General features: G+C 36.2%; 1 protein-coding gene across 16 annotated transcripts in view; it reads right to left on the bottom strand.

The window, feature by feature from the left end:
• Window positions 1–11,912, bottom strand: part of EYA3 (EYA transcriptional coactivator and phosphatase 3) — a 127,130-nt gene that overhangs the window by 51,759 nt on the left and 63,459 nt on the right. For 8 of the 16 annotated variants that reach the window (XM_082347956.1, XM_082347946.1, XM_082347947.1 and 5 more), the window contains 3 exons: window positions 11,808–11,908; window positions 4,593–4,636; window positions 1,489–1,568 (listed from right to left, as the gene is read on the bottom strand). In XM_082347956.1, coding sequence (XP_082204082.1) covers window positions 1,489–1,568; window positions 4,593–4,636; window positions 11,808–11,840 — 157 coding nt within the window. In that variant the 5' untranslated portion in view covers window positions 11,841–11,908. Of the gene's footprint in view, window positions 1–364; window positions 631–1,440; window positions 1,569–4,592; window positions 4,637–11,807; window positions 11,909–11,912 lie in introns of those variants that run through there. The other 8 variants (XM_082347949.1, XM_082347952.1, XM_082347960.1 and 5 more) reach the window with 5 other exon arrangements.

The following is an 11,912-nucleotide window of genomic DNA, read 5'->3' as shown; positions in this document are numbered from 1 at the left end:
GGATTAAATTATGACTGGGGTTTAGCAAGAAGAGCACAAGAGGCCAAATTATTGAAGGTATTTGTAAGGGAGTAATTATAATAAAGAACCATAGAATCTATGCTGAGTAAAAAGGGACAGGAAAACAAGAAGGACATTATGGGTATTGGATAGGTCATCTACATGGATGTTGAAATTACCAAGAATAATAAGAGTCTGGATGGAGAAGAAAAAGAAGATCTAGTCTTTAAAGAGCAAAATGACTAGGAGTTCAGTCTGAGGTAAAAAGAAATGTGGGGGAGGGACATAAATATAGACTTCAAAGGAACTAGAGTTTTTGAGAAAAAAAGAGAAATGGTTTTCAAGAAGCAAGAAGACAACTTACCTCCGGGCCCTGAAGTATATAAGGAACAGGCCTTTTTCTTGGGGATGAGTGAGATATTAAAAAAATTAGAGTAGACACTTTTCATTGATTAGAGCAGTTTCCCATATGTATCAGAATTAGCTATCTTCTTGAAAATGCAGATTCCCATCCACATCAGGTCTACTGAATGATAATCACTGAAGATGAGTCTAGAATTCTACATTACAAACAAGCACTCCAGATGACTCTTAGGTATGCTGAAAGTTTGAGAACCACTGGAACAGCATCTTTGAGGAAATAATATATACAACTCAAGACATACCATTTTTTTTTAAAATAGGCACACCATTTTTTAACACATGGGAATTATATAAGGTTAAGCATAATCATCTTAAGATATATCCCCCAAACAAGTATCTTTTCAAAAAGTGTCTTACACAAATTTATCCTTTTAAAGTGTGTGGGAAAATATGGAAGGGCACAGCTATTGGGTTGGCCAAAAAGTTCGTTCGGGGTTTTTCCGTAAGATCTTATTTAATTTAATTTCAAGGAGGACTATTTGCCCTATGGAGCATACCACCACGATATGTCAGAGAAAGCTCATGTTTCCACAGGAAAAAAAAAAGAACATTCTACAAATTTTTGTCTAATGCATGAATATAACTGTTCTACAAGAGAATAAGGGTTGGTAAGTGGATCCCTGAGATGGATCTCCCTCAGGGCCCAGTATCAATCTTGGGCCCTCGGGGCTTACTTTTCTTTTTTTGGCCTAGATGGACAGGTAGAATTATTTGGTTATTAGGAAGGTAGAAAAATATCAAGCCCTCTGGAGAACAGTCAGAGGTTGGCCCACAAACTTTTCTGATTTTCAGTAAGGCACTATTTATTACCTTTAGAACATCCAACCTCGAAACAAAAACACAATCACCAATCCCTGGGGAGTGAATTCCATGTTATTTTGTTCCTTAGCTGGTATGTCAATAAGGCTTATCGGAGAGCACAAGGATGAACACACAAACAAGGCAATGAAAGGATTCTGGATATTCTGAGACAAACAAGGCAATCAGTGAAAACGAATTATAAAAGAATAGCATCACCTGGTCACAGGAACACCTCTTCCATGGTGCACAGAATATGGTACTTACTTTCCTCCGACATGGTAAGGTTTGAAGCAAGGCTTGAAGTTTCAGGTTTCTGATCATTGACTTCAGAGTTGCTTACTTGACTGGGAAAACCAAAATGAATACATTAGCCCCTGACTGACCTGCTGCATTGCTAAAGGTGATTAAATCAAACCCTTTCTTCCTAGGTAAGTAAGAGGCAAGGTAAGTCTACTTTATGAAATACTTATTCTTGGTTTTTAGCGGCTACCTAAAGAGCTAGGGCCAGGGCTAGTACCTTCAGCATTCTACTGTTCTTCATCATCACTTCAATCTTTGTATCACTCGGAAATTCCACCTAAGCCACAGGCAAGTCGGATTTTCTCTGAAGACCACATGGTAAAAGAAAAATTCCACAACACCAAAAACTGCTGTCACTTTATTTCCAAAGTACCAAAGGGAAGTAGGAAGATGCTTGATTTCAGACAATGGTCCTCATAATCACTTGACAAGTTTTTTCAAATCATACACGCTTGCTTCCAAGAAGGGGTTCTGAACCTTAAAATGGTGCATTCCACTGTATTTCCTTTCCCCCAATTAAAAATAAACAAGTTTTTATTTGTTATCATTCCCAAAACTTAGCAACATCTTTTTAAAAAAACTTGTAAGACAAATTAAGAGAAATTGTAAAAGATAAGTCATGTAAACTGGGAGGACAAGTCATTATGTTAGACACTTTAATGTTGGGAAGATACTCACTGAAATTCTGAATTGGAGATTATACTTTCATCCCTCACAACATCCTCCCTCTTCCTTCTACCTTACTTTCCACTCTCCACATATTCCCTCAACTACCAGTATAGCACAGTGCTTAAGAGTGTGGATTCTAGAACCAGATTGCTTGAGTTCATATTCCACTTTGCCAAAACTAGCTTTATGACTTTAAGCAAGTCACTGAATTTGTGCTCCAGTTTTTCAACTGTCAATGAGGGATAATTATAGAAGCTACCTTTTAGGGTTGTTATAGAAATTAATGAGTTAATATATGAAAAGTACTTAGAACAGAGTAGAACAGAGTAAGTACAATATAACTGTAGCTAGTATTATTACAATACAACTTCTCCCCAGCCCAGGTATTCTTCCCACATTCATGTTCCCTAGCAAGAAATCTGCTTTGCTGTTCTACACTCCAGGGAGACATGGAGGACCCTGTCCCAGACACTACACATATCTGGAAAGAGTAGTTTTAAAAAGAAAAAAATTTTTTAAAGAAACGTTATTTATAAAAAAAAATACACAGCACCAAAATTCTTAAAGCTCTCCTTATCTTTTCTGAATGGACCTCTAATATTCAAGCATAATATCAATAAAGTTTTTTTTTTCCGGGTATATTCTCAAGGTTCAAACAATTTTCCCTAAGATGTAATTACTTTTTAAAGGTAAATCCCCAGATGAAGTTTATTTTTATCTATTTACTCAACTGTCTGTATTTCTGGAATAGCGCTTAATATACTAACCAAGATATTACTATGGGAATTGAGGGTAAGGGTAAGAAATCATACTGAATAGTTACATCATTGTTTCCCAAAATGGCTTATTTCTTATAATTACCTGAATGGTAAAAATACAGACTTTTGAGCCCCATCTTATGCCTAATTAAATAGGATTCCAAGGAGAAAGGTATAAACCCAGACAAGAACTTCACATTTCTGACTACAATGACTGGTCTTCTATGTGTACCTGAATAAGTCTGGGGTTCACTGTTCTACCCACTGTTGAAAGACTATTTCTAGATCCTGTATCTTAGAAGGTATATTTGTATGGTCTGGCATACAATGGACCAATTCCTAAAATCCTATGGTCCTGAAATCTTATAGCAAAATCCCCTACTTATTCAACTTAGTATCTAAAGATTAAATAGAAACAACAGCACCAAGACAGTGAATTAACTCCAGCACTTTGTTAAATATTTAAAGTTATTATATCTAGAAAAATTATTACTGTCTCAAAATATAATTATTTTCAGTTATATAAACATAAATTTTACTTAACAATGTGTGTATGATATTAAAAAAAATGCTCCAAAATAAAATTTCCCTCCTCCAAAAAAGAGCAAAAACACCCAAACTCCAAAAGTAAGCGCCACAAATATTTCATTCTCATTCAATAGAACTCTTGTCAACAATTAACACAACCAACTAAAGAATGGATAAACAAAGTGTGGAATACAGTGAAGTATTATTCAGTCTTAAAAAGGAAGGAAATTCTCACACATGCTACAACATGGATAAACCATGAAGACATTACGCTAAATGAAATAAGCAAGTCACAGAAAGACAAATAACTCATGATTGCACTAATAAGAGGTACTTAGAGTACTCAAAATCACAGAGACAAAAAGCAGAATGATGGTTGCCAGGAGCTGGGAAAAGGGGAAAATGGAGAGTTACTGAAGTCTTTTTTGGGGGAAGGGTCAATGCTTGATAATGAAAATATGACAGATCATTTAATTGGAAGTGTATAACACACAGGGCTAGTGTGACAATAGAATAAATAAGCTGGAATGATAGTGTGTGTGGTGGTATAAGAGTAGGATTCTTAAAATTAAGATGTTAGAGGTGATGCAGTTACCGGTTCATATGGTTGGTAGACAAACAACAGAAGGTAAGAACTGTGGACAACTTAAAATCATGGTGTTGTGGAAGCCAGAACATGACATGCAAAGATGCTGCCTCTTTTCTACAAGGGGAGCCGAGCTAATGACTAAGGTGTCCCATATCCCTTTGGTAATTAATGATTAACCCCTTGGATTTTCCTTATTTCTGTCTTCCCTATTATGTATACTGTACATCTGACTCAAGAATATTCACCATTGTGTCTCTTCCACATATCACAGGATCTGAGAGATACCATGAGATTGGTATATATTGTTGAATAAATAATGAATAAATGAAAAAAATCAGCACCTATGTGTTTCAAGGACAAACTTTTAGAGGAAAATTTTCACCTTGAACCAAATAATTTCAAAACGTAAAGACTGATGCTAAAAACCAAAAACAGGGTAGTCAACCCAAATCACGCCCATATACTAATCAGCATGTAAAAACAATTATAAGTAGGTCATTAAAAAGAAATTCAACTCTGTATACCTTAAAGTTTGCTCTCCTGATTCCTGCATCTTGGCTTTTTTCACCTGTAAAAAAATTATACAAAAGCATCAATGTCTTGATCTGTCTTTAAAATCATCTAGCTACTCAAGTGGCAGCCTAATATTAACTAATAAATTACAGGGTAACTGTTTCCTTTTGTTTCCCTTAGATTTATTTTATTAATCCCTATTATATTTTAGAGTTAGAGATGTACTTGTTTTTCACATGAGGCTCTCTCTTTTTTTAAATGAAAAAAGTGTTTGTCAGATTCAAGGTAAAATAAAAGGTTTACCAGGATTTTTACTCAACACAGAATGTTTACCAGGATAAGGTATCCAAACTTGGATACAAACTGGTTAGTTTAAAATTTTACCAGACACACAGTTTTATTCTCACACAGTAAGTATGGCAATCTCACTATCATCTAATCATTTATTTAACAGAAATATCTTTATATTCAAATTACTTACATGCCAAAAATAAAAATAAATTCTAATCAGGTTACCAGTAATCTAAAAAATATTCTTCACACTATTCTGTTTTTTCCCCATATTTTCACCTTCTCTAATTCCTTCTAAGGTAAAAGCATTTTCATTGAAACAGTTTAAGAATCCATAAATGAAAGATCAATGGTTAACACTACTAAGTTTTCCCTGTTTTTTTATATGACAAAGAATCTGATTTTAGAGTTTTCTGATTAGAATTACTAGTTATAGTAGAAGTATGCTTAGTGTGCTTAGCCATACAAATTATGAAAACTTAAAGTATTTCAAGCTGACAAAGAGTACTGCCAACCACTACAAAGAGTAAGAACTCACAGAGGCAGAAACTTTGCTAAACAATTTTAAATAAACATATCCGGTGGGAATATAGCTATTTAATATGATTAAATTTAACAATTCAGACAAGGTAAATAATAAATACAAGTTAAATACAAGGCCCATATAATTTCTAATGGACAGCCACTCCTCATGAGAAAACATGACAAAATAAATAAAACCAAATACTCTTGGTTATTTGCTTATGGCATATCAACTCATTATATAATGCTGCCTTAATTTTCATAGGTACCAATAAAGATAAAGAAAAAAGAGGCATTAAAAAAGAACCCTCTAGGGACTTCCCTGGTGGCACAGTGGTTAAGAATCCGCCTGCCAATGCAGGGGACATGGGTTTGAGCTCTGGTCCGGGAAGATCCCACATGCTGCAGAGCAACTAAGCCTGCGAGCCGCCACTACTGAGCCCGCGAGCCACAACTACTGAGGTCTGTGCACCACAACTACTGAAGCCCACGTGCCTAGAGCCCGTGCTCCACAACAAGAGAAGCCACCACAACAAGAAGCCTGCGCACCGCAATGAAGAGTAGCCCTGGCTCTCTGCAACTAGAGAAAGCCTGAGCACACCAACGAAGACCCAACACAGCTAAAAATAAATAAATAAAATAATTTTTTTTAAAACCCTCTAAATTTAGAAACAAAATTACAGAAGCATATGAAGAAAAAAGAAAAAAACAAAGAACTTTGAGGTAGATAAACCCTTACTAAGCATGATATTAAATTCAAAAGCCATAAAGGAGAAAATAGATTGATTTTACAAAAATTCAAAACTTCTGTATGATAAAAGATACCAAAACCAACCAGGAGGTCAAGGAATTCCAGGATGGTATACATACTGTGACAAGAGAATTTAATTGTATTACAAATGTATGACATAACCTCACTGAAAGGCATAGGAGAAAAATGCGTTGACGGAATAACGCTGGAAAACACGTTTTGACTGGAAACTGCAAGGCTAAAGATAAGAAAAATTCAATTTTCTAGCTTATCTACTGCCATAATTTCACAAATGACAAAATACAGGCTCTTGCTATAATATAAATGTGCTGTCCCTCCCACCTGAAGATGACAGTATTTACATAAGGTCAGATAATAACGTAATTTTCCAATAGTGGTGATGAATCTACGCTTAGCTCACCCAAAGACCCTCTTTGCGATCAAAGAAATGGATTTAAAACATTCTATGGTCTCCTAACAGTAATCCATATAAAAAAAATAAAATAAAATAAAAAAAAGAGACCTCCTTTTCCGTTTCCACCATGTGAGGTCACAGCAAAAAGATGGCAGTCTATGAACCAGGTAGCAGGTCCTCACCATACACCAAATCTGCTGGCGCCTTGATTTTGGACTTCCCAGCCCCCAGAACTGTGAGAAATCAATTTCTATTGTTTATGAACCACCAATTCTATAGCATTTTGTTACAGTAGCCAGAATAGACTAAGACACAGATTGATGGCATTTTCCAGACCCCCTTACTGTCAGGTTGGAGCTATCTACGTAAGCCACTTCTACAACTACCCCTTAAAAACATCTCATGTGATTCTTCAATCCTCTCTTCCATTTCTTTGGCAACCATGGAGGTTACAGTTAAAGATAATAGCATCACAAGATGAAAGAAGCCTTCATGGAAGACTGGCCCAGGAAAGCTGTCAATCCACATGAGACTAATGTGAGAGAAAAATACACTGCAGATTCATTCTCCAACGTTAAATGCCTATAGTGAGAATTCTAGTTCATATTCATGCTATCATTCATTCAACTGACTGTTCTCTACCAAGCCCTCCTGAAAGGGAATATGACGATAAACAAAATACAGTCCGTGACCTCAAGGAAGTTACAGTCTGGTTGAAAAGAAACAGATAATTTCTAAAACAGTAAAACAGGGACTTCCCTGGTGGCACAGTGGTTAAGAATCCGCCTATCAATGCAGGGGACACGGGTTCGAGCCCTGGTCCAGGAAGATCCCACATGCTGTGGAGCAACTAAGCCCGTGAGCCACAACTACTGAGCCTGCGTGCCGCAACTACTGAAGCCCGTGCGCCTAGAGCCCGTGCTCCACAACAAGAGCAGCCACCGCACGCAAGGAAGAGTAGCCCCTGCTCGCCACAACTAGAGAAAGCCCACACGCAGCAACGAAGACCAAACGCAGCCAAAAATAAATAAAATTTTAAAAAAGTAATAAATAAAACAGTGAAATAATGATTCTGATAGAAGTTCAAGGTTCTATGGAACACAAAGAAGGAGCACCAAAGCCAGTCTTTTTACTGGGGGGAGTCTAGAGAATTAGAACTCATTACAAATAACTTAGGTACCTGCTTATAAATGTGGAAATAAAATATTTTAAATTGATATGGTATCCTTTATAGTTTGAAGATTACTCTCCTTTATCGATAAGACAAAAAGAAATTAGGGGTTGAGTGTAGTCGTTCTCTCTTTGCCACTTATTCCATCCTTTTATTCTCCAAGCCAAAACCACAAATTTTAGGGTCCTTTTCATTGCTCTCAATCAAGAATATTTCCCAAGCTTCACTGCTTTTCCATGTTTTAGCCTAGAGTACACTGTGGTTGTAATCATGTACCACCTCTTTTGTCTACAGTATTACTAATTTCTTTTTAATATTTAAATACAAAAGGCACATATGCTCATATTTTTAGAAACCCAAACCATACAGATATGTATAAAATAAAATACAAAAGACCTTATTCTGCCCCCAAACCTCCATGATTTCAGTATTAAGTTTCTTGTATATTCTTCTAAAAATTTTTCCTATGTATATATGTCCTTTTAAAACTTGAGCTCAAAGAGCACCCTGATAGCTATAAAGGAGTTTTTTAAGTGCTTCCAGTTTGCCAGGAACAGTGTTAATTTATACCTCCTATCCTAAAACCGAGTTTGGTTAGTGCCCCCTTTCACTCTACAAAAGAGTTCTAGTTTGGACAATAATATAAGCCGCTTCAGAGTAGCTGAGAAAGATGAAGACTAGGGTAAAAAGATGGAGTGATTTCAAAGTAAGTGATGAGCATAGAGAGAACCATTTCTGACTGCAGAGGACTGAGGACTGACTGGCAACAGGGGAAAGTGAAAGAGAACCTGAGGCTAGGATTTATGTTGTACTGTGAACAATGACTGGAACAATCTCGAGATAGAGCTAGCAAGTAGTACAGAAACAAGAAAGGGATAACTCAATAAGGAAGAGACAATGTGATTAAAATAACTCCAACAGTAATGCTCATCAGCAGCATCTCTCTTTATACACAAGTAAACAGCAGGGTTAAAAATCTTGGTTTTATGCAAGATATGGAAACAACCTAAATGTCCATCGACAGATGAACGGATAAAGAAGGTATGGGGTGTGGGTGTGTGTGTGTTTGTGCGTGTGTGTATAATGGAATACTACTCAGCCATAAAAAAAGAATGAAATAATGCCATGTGCAGCAACATGGATGGATGCAGAGATACCACACTAAGTGAAGTAAGTTGGAAAAGAAAGACAAATGCCATATGATGTCACTTATATGTGGAATCTAAAACACGATGCAACTGAACTTATCTATGAAACAGAAACAGACTCAGACGTAGAGAACAGACTTGTGGCTGCCAATGGGGAGGGGAGTTGGGGAGGGATGGATTGGGAGTCTGGGATCAGCAGATGCAAACTATTATATATACGTATAACTGAATCACTTTGCTGTATACCAGAAACTAACATAACGTTGTATATACCTCAATTAAATAATTTTTTTTTTAAATCATGGCTTTATCATCATCAACTTGGGACAGGACCATTCTTTCCACTCAAGTTTTAGATTTCTACTACAGCCTGTGAAAATTAGCTTTACTCAACATCTGACAATTACTCTTCTTATTCTAATTATTTTTAACAGTTAATAAATGCTCTATGTTTTCTTAGATTCTACATTTGTCTGTTCGGCACCCACTAATCACAGGGCCAAACTAAGAGCCAAAGTTGCTTACATCGCCCCTGCAATCTAGAGCCTATATTCTGAACCATACTCTGAACTATATTCCCCTGCTGTAAATCAACCCAGCGCCAGATACCTAGTGATAGCTTCTATACCCCAAAACCCTCTGGAATTATTCAAACTAGCCAATCCTAAATAAACAATTACCCTATGTTACATTGCTTCACACCTTGCCTGTGGAAACCTCAATTAAGGCTGTAGCCTATGCATTCTCTTAGAATTCCCCTATGCATCTCTGCCTCCTGAATGACACTGGTGCTTACCCCCGTGACCCTGTATGGTCTGCTACGTCTCTCATCTCTAAGAGAACTGTAACATGAAACTTTTTTAAAAAATAAATTTATTTATTTATTTGGCTGCGTTGCATCTTCGTCGTTGCGCACGGGCTTTCTCTAGTTGCGGAAAGCAGGGGCTACTCTTCGTTGCAGTGCGCGGGCTTCTTATTGTGGTGGCTTCTCTTGTAGCGGAGCACAGGCTCTAGGCTCCCAGGTTTCAGGAGTTGTAGCACACAGACTCAGTAGTTGTGGCACACGGGCTTAGTTGCTCCGTGGCACGTGAGAGCTTCCCGGACCAGGGCTCGAACCCGTGTCCCCTGCATTGGCAGGCGGATTCTTAACCACTGTGCCACCAGCGAAGTCCAAACTTTTTTTTTCTTCTTCTTTTTTTTCAATGGCACTGACCTCTTCATGTAGTCACTCAATCACCTTTACAAATTAAGACCCAGGTACAAATCAATTTAAAAAAAAAAAAAAGATGCCCCATGACAATCACCATTTATAGTCAGCAGAAAATGTGTGGGTTTAAAAAAAAAATTTTTTTTAGTATTTAAAAGAAAATTTTTTTTTTAATTTTTTGGCCACATCACGTGGCTTGTGGGATCTCCGTTCCCAACCAGGGATTGAACCCAGGCCCCTGGCAATGGAAGCACAGAGTCCTAACCACTGGACCACCAGGGAATTCCCAGAAAATTTGTTTTTAAAGCACTTTAATTTCTTACCTCTCTCTGAAGTAACAATCAGATTTTGCACATCATATTATAGATACTGAACAGAACAGCAAGCAAATGAAGCAGAGAGGAAAAAATGACTCACCAGCAGGTCAGCTTCACAATTCTCATTACCTTAAATAAGTAAGGAGTGACTAACAACAATATTCATTTCAACAGTATGTCAACACTTACATAAGTCTTTTGAAACTATGACTAGACCTTTGTCTTACTATATTAAAAACTCAATGACAGATCTTCTTTGGTACATTTAGCGTCTCTAATTCAGCTATTTGTTCTTATAGTGTATATCTTAGATACACCGCTCAGGATGATTTTTAACCCTACCATTTCCCTGATTATTAATGTTCCACCAGGGATATGGGATGACATTTTAAATGTTTCAAAAGGTCCTTTTACCAACTGCTTATGTCTTCCTAGTTTTATACTTAAGTGAGGGGCTAAAAGACTAATAGCAAAAGAATCACCAGTATGCACGTCTCAACATAAAGTGAAATATTAAAAATATATCACTGATGTAAAGAATACATCTAGAACATGAAAAACATACCCTATTATCTGCTTTCAAAATTCAAAGTTTTTTAGGTTGGATTTTCATAGGGAGGTAAACATGTACCACTCTATATTCTCTCAATATAAAATGCAAGAGGCTCATTCAGGAGAGCAAATTGAATAGCAAACTGAATCAGTATTTATCTAATTTCAGAAAAAGAAGGTCAAGCCAAAAGGAAAAGATTCTTTAACACAAAAGTATCTTAAGAGAATGATTACTATTACCTTCCTTTTCTAAACGCTAAGGGTCAAAAAACACTTAGGAAAAAACAAAAAAGAAGCCATGGCAAGGCAATAAATCTGTATCACTTGGGGACATTTAAAATGATTTTATTTATTTATTTATGTAAAATATTTAAAAGAAATTAAGAATTCAACCTATTCTCGAGGGTCTTATCTATTTTTAAGAATTAGCTAGTGGTCAAATTATACTTTCTTCAACTACTACTACTACTTTTAAAAAAATTAAGCCAGGGAAATTTAGGTAATGATAAAACTAGATTTTCTGGCAGAAATGGTATATACTGTTTGGTAAATAGATGTCCTCTTTTATTTTCTAAAAACTGTTAAGAGTAGCCATTGCTTTTTTTAAATGACATTTCTAAAGACAATATTTATTTTGTAATGCTGAATTTTCTAAGCAAGTCCTTGGCATTAAGTTAGCAAAATATGAATTTAGGAACACAGAACATTGTTTTCTTAGAAGGAAAGTATTAAGGAGTCCTTTCCTTAATTTTATTTCTGATTTAGAATCTGTAGTACAACTGAATACTATTTAAAATCTCTTAAGATTAGCTTTTCTACAATCAACTTTAAATTGTTAAAGGAAATACTTACTGGTTGCTCTGGTAAATCTTGCTCTTCTTCCATGAGGACCAATATTTCTTTATTACGCTTATGTGACTGGACTGCAAGTGTCTCTCAGCAGTCTTCACAGTCTGT

This window comes from Balaenoptera borealis, assembly GCF_965194805.1.
Source record: "Balaenoptera borealis genome assembly, chromosome: 1".
NCBI lineage: Eukaryota > Metazoa > Chordata > Mammalia > Artiodactyla > Balaenopteridae > Balaenoptera > Balaenoptera borealis.
Note: the sequence above shows the minus strand (reverse complement) of the source record. Positions and strands in the feature narration are given on the sequence as shown.